Source organism: Telopea speciosissima, chromosome 4 (genome assembly GCF_018873765.1).
Source record: "Telopea speciosissima isolate NSW1024214 ecotype Mountain lineage chromosome 4, Tspe_v1, whole genome shotgun sequence".
Classification (NCBI taxonomy): domain Eukaryota; kingdom Viridiplantae; phylum Streptophyta; class Magnoliopsida; order Proteales; family Proteaceae; genus Telopea; species Telopea speciosissima.
In genome coordinates this window covers 57,767,807-57,787,536 of record NC_057919.1, presented here as the reverse complement: position 1 = coordinate 57,787,536, position 19,730 = coordinate 57,767,807, and the positions used below count along the sequence as shown (strand labels likewise).

Here is a 19,730-nt window from a genome sequence, read left to right as displayed (position 1 = left end):
AGGTGATGAAGTGGTGAAACTTGAGGAGCAAGAGCTACCACAAAGTGAATGCTTTAGATACTTAGGGTCAACCATTAACAAAGAGAATGATATAGAGGATGATGTTTCCCACAGAATTAAAGTAGGATTGGATGAAGCGGAGAGATGTATCAGGAGTGTTATGTGACAAACGCATGCCTATTAAGCTTAAAGGAAAATTATATAGGACAGTTATAAGACCAACCATGACTTATGGAGCGGAATGTTGTGCAGTTAAGAAGAGTAATATAGATAAAATAAGTGTAGCGGAGATGAGGATGTTGAGGAGAATGTGTGACAAGACCAAGAGAGATAGAGTAAGGAATGATTATAATAGAACCAAATTGGGAGTTACAACAATCCAGGACAAGCTTTGTGAGAGCCGCTTTGTGAGCCAAACAAAAGGAGAAGACAAAGAATCAGTGAAGAAACATGTACCAACAAACGCATGATTGAAGCGTTGAGAGAAATTAGATGCAAGATGACCATCTTGATGGCAGATTTGGCACTGCAAACCAGTCACAGAGGTGACCGGAGGAGAAGAAGCATACTGCCGAGGTCCAGGTGATTGACCACTGCGATCGGAAGAGCGAGTAGGCGGAGTATCAACGCGGCGACTATTACGATCGCCTTGATCAGCCGTCGGTCGATAATAATGATGATTGCCCTAAGATTTGGTGCCACGGTATGAGGAGCATCGTTGATTGTAAGAACCAGAGCCAGAACCAGATCTGGCATTCGTAGCTGGATCAATTGAACCAGATCTCACAATCGTAGAAGAGGCAACATTGGCAGTAGAGAACTGAGTAGCAGAATCTTCGGACGACTTGAGAAAATTTTCATAACTCAACAACAAGCCGAAAAGTTCAACAAAAGACACCGGCATCTGACGCAAGCGGATGGAAGTGGCGAAGTCGCAAAAATCAGAACCAAGACCTCGCAAAGTTGCGAGGACCAAATCTTCATCAAGCACTGGCTGATCAATTGCTACTAGAGTATCGGTGATGGATCGGACAGAGAGTAAGTAGTCCGTCACAGTAGCGGCGCTCACTGAAGACGGAACAACTGATCCTTCAAATCTATAATGCGAGTGCGAGACGAAGGAGTAAAAACCCTCGCCAGAATGTTCCAAGCATCACAAGAAGTCAGAGCACTGGCCACATGAGAAATGGTGGTTTTCGAGAGGGAGGAGATAATCCAGCTCAAGATCAGTTGATCTTGGCGCTCCCATAGTGCAGCAGCAGCGGAATCCGCATCAGGCGATGGACAAACGAACGATCCATCAACATAGCCCAAGAGATTGTAGCCTCGCAAGAGAGGCAGAAATTGGGCTCGCCATAGCAGATAGTTGGTGGAGTTGAGCTTCAGTGGAAGCTGAGGTGAAACATTGGTGGAAACTAGTTTGTAGAGACTCCACCGTCACCGAAGAAGATGGAAGAACCATCAAGAACCAGGAACGGAAAAAAAAAAACAACAAAAGCAGAAAGAACTTGTCAGAAAAAGAGACTCGTTGGAGAGAAACCTACTGATACCATGTAGAGTAATGGAATACCTTTTCTCAATAATATAATGAATGTGTACATCAGGTTATATAGACATCAGTGACAGCTAACAAATAACTAAACAATAATAATTTTCCACATGACATCTAACAAACCAGCTACGTCACAGGTGATGAGCTGGACACACTAGGACTAATACATGGAGCTATATCCATAACAGTATGGTCATGTCCAACAAAGACTTATGGATGCATCGGTAAGGAAGAGTGACTAGATTCAGTTTGACGGAGCTAAGAGGTAGGGGTAGGCCTAAAATGACTATTGGAGAAGTGGTAAGAAAAGATATGCATGTGGTGGGCTCGATCCTAGTATGACCGCAGATAGAGGTATTTGGAGGGCTAGGATCCGTGTAGCCCCACCCCTTGTAAGGGAATGTTCCTGGGATGTTGTTTTGACTTTTTTCCTTCACTTATTTTCTATTCTTGTTTCTTTTACTTCTTATACTTCTTTTTACTTCTCTTATTTCTTTTACTATCATAGCCTCTTCGGATCCATGTAGCCAACCCCATTTAGTTGGGATAAGGTTATGGTTGTTGTTTGTAAGGCGTAGGTTTGCAAACCAATCTCTCATTCTTCAATGCAAATCAAACCCGGTTTGATTTTGAGGCGTTCTGCGAGGTAACTGGTAACCACACAAAAGCCGGATGCAAGGAGAAAACCAAGGATCGGGATGATCCTCTCCAATGAGGAGATAGCCCAATGATTACCCAATTAGGCATCCAACGGCTGGGCTGCCTGGCACACATTCCGATGCATGTCTAGATAGCCTAGCCATTGGATGCTCATTGGGTGACCATTCATGTGACCATGGTATGATGGTCACAGCGGCACTGTCTGACACTCGTTTCAGTTTTTCTAGGTTTTCTGCTCCGATGGGTACTCTTGCAAAGCGGGAGGAGTGAGAGATTAGGTTCGCAGTGAGAGAGGAAGGAGGGCAAAGAGGATTAAGAAAGTACAGGAAAGAGAAGAGAGAATAGAGGATGTTAGGGTTGAGGTCAAAATTTTGATCATTCAAAACAGCTCGTTGGATCTCGAGTGTACATGTTATGTGTCTGATGGGGCCCACTCTAGTGCATGGGCGCTAGATTGGGCCAGCCTAGTATGGGATAGGTTAGAAGGCTTGATTTAACGAGTTCCATCAGCTTTGGAGCTTTTGGCGTATTGGTCAAATACCTAACAGTACACATGTCGTCCATCTAAGGGGGGAAATTGAGGAACTTAAGGGTGTCAGAAATTGAGGTGATAAAAATCCCTCATTGGAGAGGGTCCGGATTCACAAACCAAAGGTCACAACCTGGAGTCATGAATTCAATCGAAATAAGTGTTACTGAGGGTGGCCAAATAGAAGTCCCAATGCCCATTTACTAAGGCTACGTTTGGAAATCAATAAAATAAAAGAAAATTTGACCATTGAGATGAATGCGGAGTCCTCCATCGCACATACTAGTCCATGTACTGACATCTGTCAAGTGGCATCTAGTGAAGAGTTATACTTCACTAGGTATAGTGACACCTAACTAAAAGAACCCAAATGGAAATTGTAAGATAGAACCCTCATGATGTATGATGTGTTGGAGATGTGGGCCCAGTCCACTCATCTTTGCCTTGGATAATTTGATTGGCTTAGCCACTGGCATCATCAACTCAAGCGTATTATTTTCATTAAAAGAAAAATCCATGTATTATTACATGCATTGATGATTGATTAGTTCATAATGTATGAGGAATCATGGGTGTGTTTTGAGTAAGCTGCTTAGAAGTCCACCCAAAATTTATCCAAACTTGAAAGGAAGAATGAGAGACAACCAATTTCTTACCAACCAATCCCTCTCTTTGCTTACCCGTTACTTTGATAAAAATGCCTTATAATATGGTTGGCATTAATACCTTCCAAGATCTCTTCACCAGCCATGGCTATGAGTGTCTCATCTCTCTATGTTCTAACCTTAATTTCCCTTTTGTTCTACCCCTTTATTGAAGCCATAGACTTCAGCTATCCTGCAATCTTCAACTTTGGGGACTCAAATTCAGACACTGGTGGTTTGGCTGCAGGGCTTGCCTTTCATGTGGACTCCCCTAATGGCCAAACATATTTCCTCAAGCCGGCCGGCCGGCTATGCGATGGCCGTTTAATCGTCGATTTCCTTAGTAATACACCTCAATTAGTTAACTTGGAATGCATTCTTGGAACAGATTATGGGTCTAGAACGCATTCTAAAACCCAATTCTTCTCTGTTTTTACGCTTCAGAATACATTCTAGAATATATACCAAACACAACCTTGACTTCTTTGACTAATTAAGGGTCTAAGCATCTATTAGACTAATTTAGCTTGAGTTGCCTTCTTTATTTACAAATGTGATTTTTATGAACATGTTGCAGTGGAGGCAATGGATCTTCCATTTCTCAATCCATACCTGGATTCTGTTGGCTTGCCAAGTTTCCTAAGGGGTTGTAATTTTGCAACTGGAGGATCTACCATACTTGCAGCAAATGCAGCATCTATTAGCCCATTTTCCTTCAGGATTCAAGTGGCTCAGTTCCTCCATTTCAAAGCTAGGGTTCTTGAATTGCTAGCTAAAGGTATGTGTTTATCCAGCTTATTTGCTTAAGAAATTTGAGAACCCAATTACCTAATTGGATAGTTTCTTATAGGTTCTTAAGTACATAACAGAATCATTTTTTCTTGATTTTTTTTCCTCAGGTGAAAATTTTGATAAGTTCCTCCCTCAAGAAGATTATTTCAAGCAAGGGCTCTACATGTTTGACATAGGCCAAAATGATCTTGATGGAGCATTTTCTTCTAGTTCTGAGGACCAAGTACTTGCTCTGATTCCAACTATATTATCAGAATTCGAAACAGGAATTAAGGTCAGGGAATGTCATTTTTGTGCTTAAGGGTATGTTTGGAATGCAAGAAAAGGACAAAAAATATATATATTTATTTGAAAAGAATAAGAGAGAGATTAACTCATCATTATTTTTGTCTCATTATAGTTTTTTTTTTTCTTTTTTATCCATTTATTGCGTTACAAAGATAGGTATAAGATTCCAATATTTTTTTCTTATGATTTTGGAGTCTATGAACAAAAAGATTTTTTACTTTGTATTCATTCCTCCTCTTTCTTTCTTTCCAGAAATTATATGACCAAGGTGCAAGGTGGTTTTGGATTCATAACATAGGTCCCCTTGGATGTTTGCCTAGAATTATTGCTACATTTGGGAAAGACCCATCAAAGTTTGATGAGAACGGATGCGTCGATTCACATAACCAAGTTGCTAAGATTTTCAATTTGCAGCTACAAGCACTCTGCAAAAAGTTGCAGGGACAATTTGCAGATGCAAATGTCACTTATGTTGATATTTTCTCAATAAAACACAATCTTATCTCTAATTTCTCGGAATATGGTAATTACAAAAGCTATTAATTTACTTACATACCCAAGTGAAAAGAGAATCTCTTTCATTCACAATAATTTGACGATATGATTGGACTTTTAGAATAGTGAGTCTCGAAAATCCAAAATATCATTCCTCAGTCAAATCAAAGGGTCAGATCTATGGCTGAAAAGATTCTCTCTTCACCGTGAATGAATGAAATTTTGATTTTGAATTTTTTTTATGGGAACTACTTTGATTTGATCACCATGGACAATGATTTAATTTCAGGATTTGAACACTCCATAACAGCTTGTTGTGGATATGGAGGGCCTCCATTGAACTACGACAGTCGGATCTTGTGTGGGCAAACAAGAAACTTAAATGGGAGCACAGTGACAGTGAGACCTTGCAATGACACTACAGAATATGTGAATTGGGATGGGAACCATTATACTGAAGCTGCAAATCTTCATGTTTCATCACAGATTCTCACTGGAAAATATATGGATCCACCACCTCTTTCAAACCATATGCCATTCCTCTTCTTTAAGTTCAAGTTCTAAGAGTGAATTATGGTTATGGCTTCATTGTACACAATTCAAATTTTAATTTCGTGCAAGTAATGGAAACATGGTTCTTTATATCTATGAACCTTAGACCTTTGGGTGTAAGCCCCAAATAAACAAGGAAGGACATAGTTTTCTTTCGTTAATGGTGAAAGAGGAATCCCTTCACCGATGGTCATCATTATGATTGTCTGTGAACAGTAAAAGGCATTTTGAACCTCCAACATGTAAGGGTAGGAAATTATGGCAGTGGATTTGTAGGTGAATCTTTCTTCGTGGATAAAAATAAATTTTATAACAGGAAAAATGCCTCAAAAGTGAGTTCAAAGTAACCCAGAATTATCGGTCACACCTATGAGATATTCAACCATATTATCCATATGTATCATGTGGCAAGTAGTGATAGAATCTAGAGATGTACACAACAATGTACCTGTCCATTCTAGGCCTAAATCCATCACTTAATTAATTCAAAGGTTGGTGAATGAAACCAATTAACCCTTGGCAGGTAGAGTTCCTTAACGTCAAAGGCCACGTTTAGTACTACTCTGGCAAAGTGTTTCTGATGCTTTTTTACTTTCCAAGAGCAGAAAAGTTTGAGAAGTGTGTTTGGTAGTAGTAATCATCTTTTGTACTTCCATAAAGTCAGAATAGAAATGGAAAAGCATTTTAAAATGTTTTTTCACTCCCAAAGAATTTGAACTCGCAATGGAGGAGAAACAGAAAATACACAAGCCCTCGTTTTTCAAGAGGTATACCTACTGATAGCCCTCAATTGGCCCTCAGGCTCCTCCATTGCTTAGACTCGTCTACGACGCTATGAATTGGCCTATCTGTTGGGGTTGAAAAGACAACATTTCCAACTTTCTCTTTACAGAAATACATGAGCCCTCGTTTTTTAACTTTGGTTTTGTTATTCTTCAAGAGGTCTTTGATTTTGTTTCGTATTTTTTAAGATCGCGGTGAATACTGACTATTGAAGTTTCTGACATTGGTTTTTTTGTTTCTCTTCACTGTTTCTGAATGGTTCAATCTTATGGGTTGAGGAGAAAAAACCAGAGGTGATGGGGCAGGGTTGTAGATGGGAGTGGGGTGGGGTTGAGGTGCAAAGTGGGGCTGGGGGAGGAAAAACTTGGGTGGTAAGTTGCAAAGGGAGAGTCTGTCACTGTTGAGGGTGAAGACTGCGGATAAGGTGAGGAATGCGGACAGGAAGAAGAAGAAGTGGGTCTCATTATAAATAGAAGCAGTTATTTTAGAAAGTTTAATTTTGTTTTCAAGCAAATTTGGGGGATTAAGTAAATGTTTTCAAAATTGATACTTATGGATGTAAAATAAATTTTAAGCCTACTTATCGTGTAATTAATTTTTGACCAAATGTTCTCTGTGCCGCCGAGGGCGCAGGCTGCACCCAGACAGATGGGAGTGGACGAAATGATCACCTTGTCCCCCTGAATGGCAGACCCATGTCTTTGGGCGCAAGCTACGCTGCGGCACAGAGAACATCAATCCTTATTTTTTTTTTATCACGTGGATCTGGATAATTTTCCCAAGAAAATACGTATATACACAAAAGAAGAGGCAAAAGATTTACGTGGTTTGGTAAATTCGCCTATGTCCACAAAGTCACTAACTCCCTCTCTCTTTCTCCTTTTATAGGATTTCTTCTCTACCTTATTGTTTTCTTTCTCTTTGGAAAAAAACTCATTAACTCTCTCTCCTCCTCTACGTTATTGAGCAAGATTTTTCTTTCTCTCTCTTTAGAGAAAATCCTCTACACAACTTCTTCCAATGTGTCTTTTGGAAGACTCCACCTTACTTAATATCGTTAACCATCAATCATTTCCACTCCTTTGGAAGATCCAATATTATTGAAGATTCCATCTCCTCCACTTTCTTCTCATGGTAGAGAAAACCCATTAAGAAAAGTGTTTACCAACTCATATGGTACTTGCACACATAAATTTGGATGCAACATAGACCAACACCAACAATTTTTTTTATTTTATCCATTAGTCCATCTAGACCATTGAACCAAACCTTTAATTGGTCTAGATTAAATCCACCAAATTCAACAGTATCAAATCATCAATAATCGAACAATTCACCAATTCAATTCCCTATTCTTGAAACCTTGGATACAAATGGCTATGTTGGATCACTAAGGGCATTGGATACTAAATTATTGAAAGGGAAGTCATCCCCAATAATTTAAGAGACCTTAGAAGCAAGGATTTAAAATTCATAATCTGGCTCGAATCAGTCTCTGTTGATTTTGATCCAAAACCCAAAAACCCTAGAATCTGCCACTCTGGAATGTCCATAATAAAAGATAGATCATGGTGAATTTCGATTCGATTTCGATCCTAATTGACCTGTTTGATCAATCCGATTTCAATTTTTGAGACAATGGTTAAAAAAAGGCCACAATGGTATTGTTGGAGCTGGACCATGCCCAACTATATTTTATCATTTTCTATGTCTGTCCTTCAGGCAGTCAGGCTTCAACCCTTATTCTTTGTTCACTTCACTTGGAGGACAATCATGGGTAGCCATTTGTGGGAGGAAAACTCAACTGAAAAAGCCTTTGCGTTCAAGTTACCAAGTAGAGGGTGTGATTTGGGTCCCACCACAAACCACACATCTTTGTTTTCTTTTTGTGTTTTTGCTTAATGATTGAGAATTCTATGTTGTTGGAAGCTTCACTAAATCCAAGACAAATTAGCTTGCAACAAGCAAAAAAGTAAAAAAAATTAAGGGGAAATTATAGATCACCCCCTGATTTTTAATCAAAACTCAGATTATCTCTGATTTTTGAAAAAACTCAAATCACCCCCTGATTTAGACCCCAAAATGATAAATTAGTCCCTAACGTTAGTTTTATGCTGTTAAGTGATGATGTCAGCGAGTTAAATAAATTTAAATTTCTAAACTACCCTTGACCAATGTTGAAGATGAAGGAAGGGTAGTATTATAAATTTAATTCTAATGTTTTAGTACAAGAGTAAAATAGTTCTTTCACACCAATAACTAACAGCAAACTAACACCGTTACCGTAGAAGGGGACATGCGAGTTTTTTCAAAAACCAGGAAATGATCTGAGTTTCGATTGAAAATCAGGGGATGATCTGTAATTTACCCAAAAATTAATGGGCTATTATCCAATTTGGTGATTTGGGTTTGATTGAACCAGGTGAAATTCAGCTCCCTGTTTAGTTCTCCAGGTTTGAAGTGAAGTGAAGATGTTGAATTAGTGATTATGAATCAAGACTGAAAAGGGAAACTTGTAATTCACACAATTCCCACCAAACTCCACAATATCTGAGAATTTTCATGAAGTGGTTGGTAGTTTGTATACATAAAGCAAGCAACAGTAAGGAATTGAATTCTGTATACTGCCTTGTTCAAGCAATGGTTTTCAAGATCTTCTTCCTCCAAATCCTCCTCACCTTGATTTCCCTGCTATTACCCCTTGGAGAAACTATTGACTTCAATTATCCAGCAGTGTTCAATTTTGGAGATTCCAACTCTGATACAGGTGGGCTTGTGGCAGGTCTTGGTGAGGAGCTAAACCCACCTTATGGACAGACTTATTTCCACAAGCCTTCTGGCCGTTTCTGCGATGGCCGTCTCATCATTGATTTCCTCAGTGAGTTCTCTATAAGGTTTTAAGTTTAACCATCTAGACTGTTACAAGCTTGTTAGTCAAAACCCTATGTTCCTGGTATTCATTTCTTCCCTTCTGGATAGCCACCAACTGATCAAGAGCTAAAGCTTTGTGGTCATTGAAATCTGGTTAAAGGACCAGTAATGTCCATGTATGAGCAATGTGTGTGGTCCTGAACCCTGAAATGAAATGCTTTTTGAACTCCTCTCTGCTGTATAAGAAAGGTCCTTAATGGTTTCCATTAAGAAATTTTTTAAATAGTTGCACTAACAAAGGTTGGATCTTTATGGGCTAAATTGTTCAATTTATTAAAGCCCTATTAATTTAGTCTTCTATGTTTCAGTTTGTAGTGCTGGTAGTTCTCAGTGCAGGCATCTCTGGGTGTAACTGAAAATTTATGAAATTTTATCAGTACAATATCACTCATTGAGTTTTGTTGAGGAAACATCTTATCTCTGTTTTTGATCACCAATCCATGTAACAAAAACCGCCTTTCTCTTTTTTATCGAATGTATTTTCATGTATTCTTTTTGTTTTCTCTGTAGTGGAAGCCATGGATCTACCGTTTCTTCATGCGTACTTGGATTCTGTTGGCAAACCAAGTTTCCGAAATGGGTGTGACTTTGCAGCTGCGGGATCGACAATACTCCCAGCATCTGCATCAGCTGTGAGCCCTTTTTCTTTTGGGATTCAGGTGGCTCTGTTTTTCCGATTCAAAGATCGTGTTCTCGATTTGCTGTCAGAAGGTATATTTTCATGCCTAATCATGAGATTTTAAGTTTGATCATCTACACACTGGCTTTGTATTCTTGACCGAAAAATCAAGTGACACTTTTATTCAGCCCATGATTTTGTTTGACGCAGCAACATTTTATCACACAAAATTTAAAACCTTATACAAATTCTGTTAATGTGATGTCTGTATTGTGGTGTTCACTCATTACTAATTGATAATTTACATAGAGAAAATGTATAAGATTGATTACTTATAGTATTTTAGTTGGAAGTAGAATGTTGGCAATTTTACATGGTTAAAATCCTGAAATTAGTTAAGTTCTTGATCCAGTACCTGAGAATATAGACGGTTAGACCACAGAGTTGCATAGTTTCTAATATACCTGTTTTTCTCTCACATTGAGACCAGACCAAATGGTTGTCCCAAGCACATCATTTTAGGTTACAGTCACTATGGTTAGAGAAAGCATCATATCATGTATGAGTAAGAGCCCCATATACATCAGTAATTAAACTGTGTAAAACCATGAACATACTTGAAAATATCTAATTTTCTATTGAGTCATTATTATCATGAAATGATTCCCACTTTCTTAAATCTCTTGTAGGCAAGAAACTGGACAAATACCTCCCTGCAAAAGATTATTTTGAGCAGGGGCTTTACATGTTTGACATAGGCCAGAATGATCTTGCCGGTGCATTTTATTCAAAGTCAGAGGATAAAGTGATTGCTTCCATTCCGACAATCCTGTTGGAATTTGAAGATGGGATTAAGGTCTGGTCACGTCGTCCCTAGATATATGATAGGTTTTTCATTTTAATTTTCTTTTTTTTGTAAGAAACTTGTTATTTTGTCCTTTTTAATGTAAAAAAATGCACTTATATATATATATTTATTGACTTGTTTCAGGCTAAATCCTTCACACTATTATTTCTCTGAATCATGTAACAGTTGATCTTATTTTTGGGTTGAATGAATTTGATATTTCCTGTCTGTGCTCCTTTCTCATTTTCTCCTTTCAGAGATTGTATGAACAAGGGGCAAGGAGGTTCTGGATTCATAACACGGGGCCTCTTGGATGCTTACCTCAGAATATTGCCAGATTTGGAAATGACCCCTCTAAGCTTGATGAGTTAGGATGTGTCGGCTCACATAACCGTGCTGCTAAACTTTTCAATTTGCAGCTTCATGCTCTCTCTCAAAAATTACAAGGGGAATTTGTGGATGCAAATCTTACTTACACTGACATCTTCTCAATAAAAGTCAACCTTATTTCAAATTACTCTCGATATGGTAAGTAGATGAATTATTTATTGTCTTTCTTGTTTGTGCTTTGTACTAGTGAATGAAAACTTCTCTCAACCCCTCCCCCTCCTGCAGCAAACCCCCCCTCCTCCCCCCCAAACAAAAGCAAGCAGAATCATAGTCACTGTTCATTAATCAAAAACTCTGTTTAACTATGATGTGCTTGCCTGAGAGGTAAAATGACTTTTATGCATGTCTTCATAAATTAGCCCCTCTTGCCATTAGATCAAGTATGTTATTCAGCCATTGGAATTTGAACATTAAGGTTCTTTCTCTTGATTTCTCTTATGCAGAAAAATTAATAGATCAGTATCTCATGTAATTCTTAAAATAATTTACCATGATTATCAAGAGACAATTGTTTTCCCGGTTATGTAGTTCCATAAACAAGTTGAAGCCTTTTATTTATTTATTTATTTCTCTTTTTTAGTAAATTATGGAAATATGATCAGAATATTGGAAATATTTGTTTAACATGCACCACAAAGAAAGAGGCCTGACTTCTCAAATTTTATGATTTTCAGGGTTTGAACAACCCATAATGGCTTGTTGTGGGTATGGAGGTCCACCACTGAACTATGACAGTCAAATCTTCTGTGGCCAAACAAAGACTTTGAATGGGACTTCAGTGACAGTAAAAGGGTGTAATGACAGTACTGAGTATATAATGTGGGATGGGATCCACTATACGGAAGCTGCAAATCAATATGTCTCATCTCAAATATTAACTGGAAAATATTCTGATCCGCCTTTCTCAGACCAGATGCCATTCCTGCTCAGTCTCAAGTTCTAGGGAGTCAATGTCTTGCTATTTCTCTTTTCCTGATCTATTAAGTTATACACATTCATTTTAAGCAATTAATGGTTATGTCTACAAAAACAGTGAAAAGCAACTCAGTTGTGGTAGCTTACTAATTCTATATTGACAGGTTATTATAGGATTTGAATGAATATTTTGACTCAACTTATTATACCTCAAAAGCAATAAGCTCATAAGAGGAAGATTAGTGTGAACTATCACTTATTGATCTCAAATATACAATTGGAATGTTGATATAAACTCAAGAAACAAATTTTAGATTTAAGTGTTGGAAAAAGAATCTCCCTTCAGTTTTCTACATTTTCGTAGGCATTGTCCGGACTTCGCTGATGCCGCAGTTACAATTAGTATCTGCATGAATCTATTATTGTTTTCCAAACAGCTATTGAATTGTCTTCCAAACAAATCTTGAAGTACTTAAGATTCAGGACTATATAATATGGAGAACGCATCAAAAGTAGAGGATTAATGAATGGAGATGGAGAAGAATCTCAACAACTCAGCTCAACTCAACTCCGCCTTATCCCAACTAAATAGCTCGAATGGAGAAGGAGAACAATGAGGTTCTTAATCCCTTTTATGATATGTCAAGCTTTATGAAAGATATGTTTTGGACAAGTCAAGACTCAGAGGAGGATGGGGGGAAGAAGTCCAGCATCTTATAGTATGTTGCATTTGACCACTGAAGTGCCCTACTTCTGCATGTAATTAATATATGTTTTCTGCCCTTGGGTGTTTTGAATGTATGCCACAAGTCTGATCACCAGTTTGCTTAAAGTTAACTTTCATGAAAGAGCTCAAATTTCTTACTTCCACAGTTCCAGTTGACATATCACATCCTAAAAGCGTTTTAGAATTTATATTTGATTTTTCATACTTGTGAAAATATTCAAGCAAAACAATTTTGAAATACATATTCATTAACATAATTCAAAATTTTGTTCCTGTCCTGTATTCAACAATTTCATGTTAACCCTATGCTCTATATAAGAATTTGTACAACTAATGTTGATACACAGATCACTTACTTTTTGGAGACATAAGCATAGTACTGTGCCATTGGAACAACAAAGGCAATTACCAACAAACCTCCAACTACAAGAGTGAACTGCCCACGTTTCTCATCAGTTTCTTCCCGACTTTTGAAGTTGGATTCTCGTTTGTTGTCCTGAAACTTAGGCCCTCCAGGATCCGGCAATCCATCAATAGCAGCAACTAGTCGTTTGGCTGTGCTATACATGGCCTCATTGTACTTTTCATCCATAGCCAGGACTGAAAATATGATCCAATGTTTTGTTTTGATCAGTCATCTATAATTTTCAAAAGCAAAATTGTATTTATAGCCAAGGTTGGAGAAGGAAATGAAATGGAAAAATGAAGTCTTTTCCTTCAAAATTGCTGTCTTCTTGAACACTAGAAATGCTTACTTACAGTTGGAATTATCGACTAAATACGCAATTTTAATGTTTTATGGATAGGAAACATATAAACTGTTTATTGACAATCTCTTTAGCCCCTCACCAACTATATTTATGTTTAAAAATTCTTAATCAGAATATGACTCATCAGGCAAAAAGTATTTTTAGATTTATACGCATCCTCAAGAACAGAATGAGCAATAAAAGAGCAGTAGGAATCATCTTTCCTTGGAGTCACAGTAAACAAAAGTGTCAAGAAATGTTAAGGAAATTGGCCTTGTCCCTTAGTTGCCACTTTCACCTTTAGCCTTTAACCTTATATTCAGAACAGTTCAGTACCTTGACCTATAGAGTCTTATTTGGGTTGCCTGATTCTGAATGGGGGTACAGTAACCGAGCCTGTCCAAGGATTTGGGCTTTCTCCTTTGTGTTGCTCTAAAATGTAGAAAATGATAATGAACTTGCTTAAGTTCCTAAATGTAGTGCAAGGTTTGTGAAGGTTCCAAGGACTCAAACTTTTACTCCTGATTCTGGTAAAATGTTGGCAACTAAAATTTTCCAATTTGTTTTCCTAGAGATGAAACATGCCTCAAAGAAATGAATTGCAAATCAAAGAGATGTTAGAGAAAATTTAGATGGGCAATAATGCAATTGAAGCTAAGTCCATTAGTACCAGGAAGGTTTTCTAATACTGAGGCATCAAGAACAGTCTCTCCAACAGCTTAGATAAATGCAGGACCACCAGTGATTGCCCCTTCTTTTTGACTGGTAACAAGCACAACAATCGCTTTATTGTTGCCTTCTTCAATTGATAGATACCAATGTTCTAATACTTGGTCAGCATACTCAAAAGCATCAGCTTTACTCTGCAAATGAAATGTTTTTGATATTCTGACACTGGGTACTTATATAATCAAATTGCATGTGGTAGAACTTACAGTAAGCTTGCGAACTGTCACAAAATTAATGTGGAAGTTCTTTCTCGACTCCAAATCAGACAGAATTTGTTTCAGATCAGATTTAGTTACTCGGCTAAGAACACCCGCATCATCCACAACATATGATTCTGTTGGTGGTTTCTCACTGAGGATATCAAATTCAGATGCCAATGCTGAATCAATGGAGGAAACTGGAAAAAAGTTGATAGCAAGAGAGAGGGCTAAAGCTGCTAATCCTTGTTGGAGATGAGAAACCCAGCGAGAATAAAAATGGAGTAGATGACTTCTTGAGACTTGAATTAATAGGTCTGGTGAGATAGAAAGAATTAGACCTGGGTTGCAGAGCAGGAGATAAAAGGATCTTTGATTGGTATGATTTAGAGTTGAACACAGGACAAAATGAGTGAGGAGAGAAGACTGTCTCCATGGAAGAGAAGTTGATCACTCTCTCTCTCTCTCTCTCTCTTACAATCTCTGGTTTTGGTAGATCAGAACTCTAGATTTGGATTGGGTGGTTGAGTTTGAATATGGATAAGATGCAACTTTCTTCCAACGTCTCTCAGCCATGGAAGCTGATAAGGGCTTTTCAGTCATTTCACAACCAATCTGGCACAGTTAGTATATCTCAACATTATCACTTTAATAATTCAAAATTTTCGCTATGTTAACTCCAAAAATAAGGTTCAACTTGTGTGAAATTTCTTTAATACCCTCCAGTGTGATCACCATATAATCTTCCTCTGTGAACCACGTTATCTACTTCGTTTACTCGCCATGGATGATATCAGCACTCTCCCATGGCCGTTCTTTCCCTCTCTGCACATCCAACTAAACCTCCGCAATACCCTAACCCTAATTCTAACTCCAAAACGTTTGACAGATTCGAAACTACGAGTATCTGCAACTTATCCAAGCGGGATTTTGCTCTCAAGACCGCTGCAATTTCCATTGTCTCCCTAAGCCTAGTTTTAAAGTTCCCGCTGGGGAACTCAATCGCTTCTGCGGAAGAGGCGACTTCAAAGAAATCGATTCTATCTGGCATTTCGAATACGAAGTCGTGGTTTCAATTCTTCGGTGATGGATTTGCCATTCGCATACCGCCTCTGTTCGAAGATATTATGGAACCAGAGGTATTTATTTGAATGATTTGACATATTCTTTTAGAACATTTGTCCTATTTCTTTAAAGATTAAATAGATGAATGAGATAATCTCTGAAGTCTCAAGGCTATTATATGGTATTTGAGAGGAATTTTACCAATTCAGATTTGAAATGTACCATTAAACATGCTAATTAACTAAAGTTTATATCTTAAATATTTCTAGGATTACACTGCTGGGTTGTCTTTGTATGGAGATAAAGCAAAGCCCAAGACTTATGCGGCTCGCTTTTCATCTCCTGATGGGTATGTATTCTCATATTTAATTTATTTAAAAGTCTCCAACAACTAAGAAAGTTGAAATTCAATGCTTTTGAATGAAATCACTGAAGTTTCTCCAAGCTCTTTCCTTTAATTTGTTTATGGCCTTGTTTATTTCTTTCAAGTAGAGCTTTCTCATAATGGGGTGGTCTTATTCATGTGATATTCTGTCTTTATCTCCTATAACATATGCTGAATGGAAAGATTTAATTTTTATCTTTTATTTGTAGCTGTTGCATTCTGTATTCAATTTATATCTCATATTACTTTTTAATTTTCATTGGTTGATGCAGATCGGAAGTTGTGAGTGTTTTAATTCGCCCTTCCAATCAGCTGAAAATCACATTCTTAGAGGTTTGGAGAGTATAGATATGATTATTTTGCTTTGGAAATTCTGTCTAAAACTATTACATGATTAAAAGTGGTTCTTGCTTAGAGGGAAAATCTGCTCTATCTAATACTTTGAGGGCATCATGTGCTGGTAATTGTATGCTACGACGGTAGGACCATGTGCTACTGCTAGCAGTTCTGTTCCTTACAACATGCCATGCTAATTTAGCTTGGAATGTGGATTTTAGGGGATGCAATTTCAAGCCCACTGTAAACTGGCCCGGGCCTATATATAAATCCAATTTCATGGGGTGAGGCTGGTCAACACATTGGCACACGTGACAAGTGGCAAAAAAAATCCAGATTCTTTATTTTTTTTCCCCTTACAAGGCAGCACTGACAAGTAATGAAGTTGCACCCCCCCCCTCCCCACCCCCCCCCCCCCCACCCCCAAAAAAAAAAAGAAAAAAGAAAATGAAGAACCCTCTATTCTTAATTTGCTCTAACTAGTGGAATATCTGTGTGTTACTAGTTACGAAAATTCTATTTATCCCTTTTTTACATTCATATGCAAAAACATTTACACATGTATGTTTGGGAAGTTCTTGAGATTTTGACTTATCCTCCTACCATTGCAAACTTTAACAGGCTAAAGATGTCTCGGATTTAGGCTCCTTGAAAGACACAGCTAAACTCTTTGTTCCAGGTAAGCATCTTTTGGAGATACTTTGCATTGTAATCCCTCATGACAAGTATACTTCATGCTTTTTGAAACTTTGTAGTGTCTAATATTGATACCCATATCAATGTCCTTGTGACCTAATTGAAATCTCTCTTTGATAATGTAAGAAGGATACACTGTACCTGGTGCACTATGTGCTATCAACTTCTTTATGGGAATAAAAAGTCTGGATCTTGTTATATTGTTATTGCAGGTAGGGCGACATTATACTCTGCACGTACAATAAAAATCAAAGAAGATGAAGGTTACAGGTATACTTTATCTTCAAGGTGCAGATTCCATAAAGACAGCAGACTATAAGATCCACAATATCTCAAGAATAACTGAATAAGATATTATAGTGCATTTATTTTTATGAGGAAAAAATCAAATTATAGTTAGCATGTGCTAATACCTTCGACATGGGCTGCTGCTCATCCATAATTTTCCTGAACGGGTGTCTACTTCCACTTGGTTGCCAAAGGGATGCCTTGCTGTGAGGAAATCATTCAAAATACCGTGTTTCTCTGTTAAAGTTCTCTTTTATTGGGAATTTCCTAAGGTCATGGTTTGATTTATATTTGATCTATTTCAGGACTTATTACTTCTATGAGTATGGCGTTGATGAACAGCATATTGCACTAGTAGCTGCTGTCAACAGCGGGAAGGTATCCAGGCCTCATGCATTCTCTTCACTGAGGGACATGATGATTTCTTACTTAATGCTTAGCTGCTAGTTTGATGATTGGTTTGGGGGGGGGACCTTTTACTGTCTCAGACCTTCTGTCTTACTGAGGGACATGATGGAACAGATCTATCACAACAACCAAAGCTTTAACAGTTTTCCAACAAGAATGGGGGGAAAAAAGAGGCTCTAGAGTTTGTACAAATGCTATTGGACTGGAATCTTTACATTAGTGCATAGGATCTGCGCCTGATACCTCACAAATTTTGGAACAAAATTTGCAGATTTGTTTGTAAATAATGGGTCTGTTTCATTTCCCCCTGCTACTAAATCAGAGAACAAGTTGGTTAGCTTGAAATTTCTTCTTTTGAACCATCAATGTTAAGCCTGTGCCAAACTTGGCAGTCAAAGTAGACATACCAGTTCCCTATGTGTATTAATAGTCTTTCACTATTATTGTATTGCCTATTAGTGAATAGAGTTTTTCATATCAAGTAGACTTTGAATGCCTTCGATGTTATAGGTATATGTTGCTGGTGCTGCTGCCCCACACTCTAAATGGGAGGATGATGGTGTGAAGCTACGTTCAGCTGCTATATCACTGTCAATTCTCTAGTCATCCATAAAAATTTTCTCTAAGAAGGTTTGTGAATTGATGTTCTCTTGTTTGTTTAGCTCAAGCAGTGTGAAAGGATGTTAATCCACCTTCCTTTCTGCCACTGTGGAAGTATTCTCTGTAAATTTTTATGTTAAGAGTGGACTTCACCCACTGTCTGGTAGATAACAGTTTTGAAATAAGCTTTAAGCAGAAGGAGCTTAGTTTGTATTTGTAGCTAACTCAAGTATGGTTTCATGGTAATTGCAGATGAGGCAGATCAGATGTTAGACCTGAAATAGTTGCAAGATTTTGTTCCATCCTAATGATGGAGACCTCGAGAAGGTTTTTGATTCCAGTTTGAGGCACAGGCCTGCGCGAGTTTGATAAAGCTTCCCCCATTTGCAGAAGCTGGAGTTTTGAGTCCCATATCAGCAAAGGTATTGATTCTAAAGTCAAGTTCCGGGTCAGGAAATTTTCCTTGCAAAATAACCTGAGTTTGGATATGACTTGTCAATAAAATTTGATGTTATGTAACTTTTCAGAAAACTGATAAGATCATCATTCTCTTATGCATCTTGACATTGTTCATTACTTAATGCTAGTGTGAGGAACAAATGTGATGAAGCTACACTTGCCATCAATTCGACCTGCTGCAGCCACCAAATTACATAGTGTGGATCATTGATCATCTGGTTTGGATCATCCAACTGATTGTACTGTTGGTTGGGTTGAATTGCCTGATCCCAACTAGAGCTGGGTGGGTCGTAGGGTGTAGAAACAAGGAATCGGTATCTGAATTGGGCCCAGCTGATTCCGAAGTGATTCCATTCCGGATTGGCTGGAATCGGCTAGAGATTCTGCCTGTACCCTAGAAACCATGTATAGATCGCCTGATCTGATGCCCATTTTTAAATCCTTGGTAGATCAATTGCAATGGTCTGCGTATTCATTAGCGTCATTCTTGCCCTATAAAAGATTAAGTGTGAGTTGCCAAAAGCCACTCCAGACCTACTGCATCAACTGGTGGGAACTTATGGCTCTAATTAGGGATGTAACTGGATAATCGAAAATTTGTATTCGATTCTTGTTCATGTGTGTTTAAGGGAATCTGTATTCGAAAATCAGATGCAGCTATGGATATTTCAATTTCAAATTGGATATTATTTTATTACCCAAAAAAAAAAAAAAAAAAACTGGATATTATCCAATCCGTTTAGGTCCAATTATAAAAACATGGTAAAATAATAGTTTTATAATAACATTTAATAGGAAAAAAGAATGTTATCCGGTTGCGTGGCTCCCATGCCCAGATGTAGGAGCACGTGAAAGTGCCGCTCTGCCCCCCATGAAATAAAAAAAATGCATCTGCATTTTTTTTTGGGGGGGGGGGGGGGAAGAGACTGTTACTTGGTCTCATGCGGCACACGGCCCTTGTGCCAGACATAGGGCCACACGAAATGGTTGTCACACCCTCAGGAATTTTCACCTTTTCATGAGGGCATGATGGTCATTTTGTGCAGTCCTGTGTCTAGGCACAAGGGCCATGCACCGCACATGACTAGGGAGCG

At 38.1% G+C, this 19,730-nt stretch overlaps 3 protein-coding genes and 1 pseudogene across 4 annotated transcripts; 3 read left to right on the top strand and 1 right to left on the bottom strand.

Moving 5' to 3' along the window:
• Window positions 1–3,482: 3,482 nt before the first annotated feature.
• Window positions 3,483–5,551, top strand: LOC122659810 (GDSL esterase/lipase At1g54790-like). The gene is made up of 5 exons (XM_043854943.1): window positions 3,483–3,728; window positions 3,963–4,163; window positions 4,285–4,451; window positions 4,718–4,988; window positions 5,250–5,551. Exons 1-5 carry the CDS (start codon window positions 3,491–3,493, stop codon window positions 5,522–5,524), a joined length of 1,152 nt encoding a protein of 383 aa, XP_043710878.1. The 5' UTR covers window positions 3,483–3,490; the 3' UTR covers window positions 5,525–5,551.
• A 3,248-nt stretch (window positions 5,552–8,799) lies between these two features.
• On the top strand, window positions 8,800–12,110 carry LOC122657448 (GDSL esterase/lipase At1g54790). Its single transcript, XM_043852152.1, has 5 exons — window positions 8,800–9,173; window positions 9,737–9,937; window positions 10,535–10,701; window positions 10,950–11,220; window positions 11,757–12,110. The coding sequence occupies exons 1-5, from the start codon at window positions 8,858–8,860 to the stop codon at window positions 12,023–12,025; spliced, it is 1,224 nt and encodes a 407-aa protein (XP_043708087.1). The 5' UTR covers window positions 8,800–8,857; the 3' UTR covers window positions 12,026–12,110.
• Window positions 12,111–12,952: 842 nt separating this feature from the next.
• On the bottom strand, window positions 12,953–14,862 carry LOC122658883 (annotated as a pseudogene).
• A 300-nt stretch (window positions 14,863–15,162) lies between these two features.
• Window positions 15,163–18,864, top strand: LOC122658884. 2 transcript variants are annotated; one of them, XM_043854031.1, is made up of 8 exons: window positions 15,163–15,538; window positions 15,734–15,813; window positions 16,122–16,182; window positions 16,807–16,864; window positions 17,094–17,151; window positions 17,475–17,547; window positions 18,088–18,207; window positions 18,430–18,864. In XM_043854031.1, exons 1-7 carry the CDS (start codon window positions 15,206–15,208, stop codon window positions 18,178–18,180), a joined length of 756 nt encoding a protein of 251 aa, XP_043709966.1. In that variant the 5' UTR covers window positions 15,163–15,205; the 3' UTR covers window positions 18,181–18,207; window positions 18,430–18,864. The 2 variants fall into 2 exon arrangements, with proteins under 2 accessions (XP_043709966.1, XP_043709967.1); XM_043854032.1 differs by lacking the exon at window positions 18,430–18,864 and having other exon boundaries at window positions 17,094–17,145; window positions 17,469–17,547; window positions 18,088–18,187.
• The last annotated feature ends 866 nt before the right edge of the window (window positions 18,865–19,730 follow it).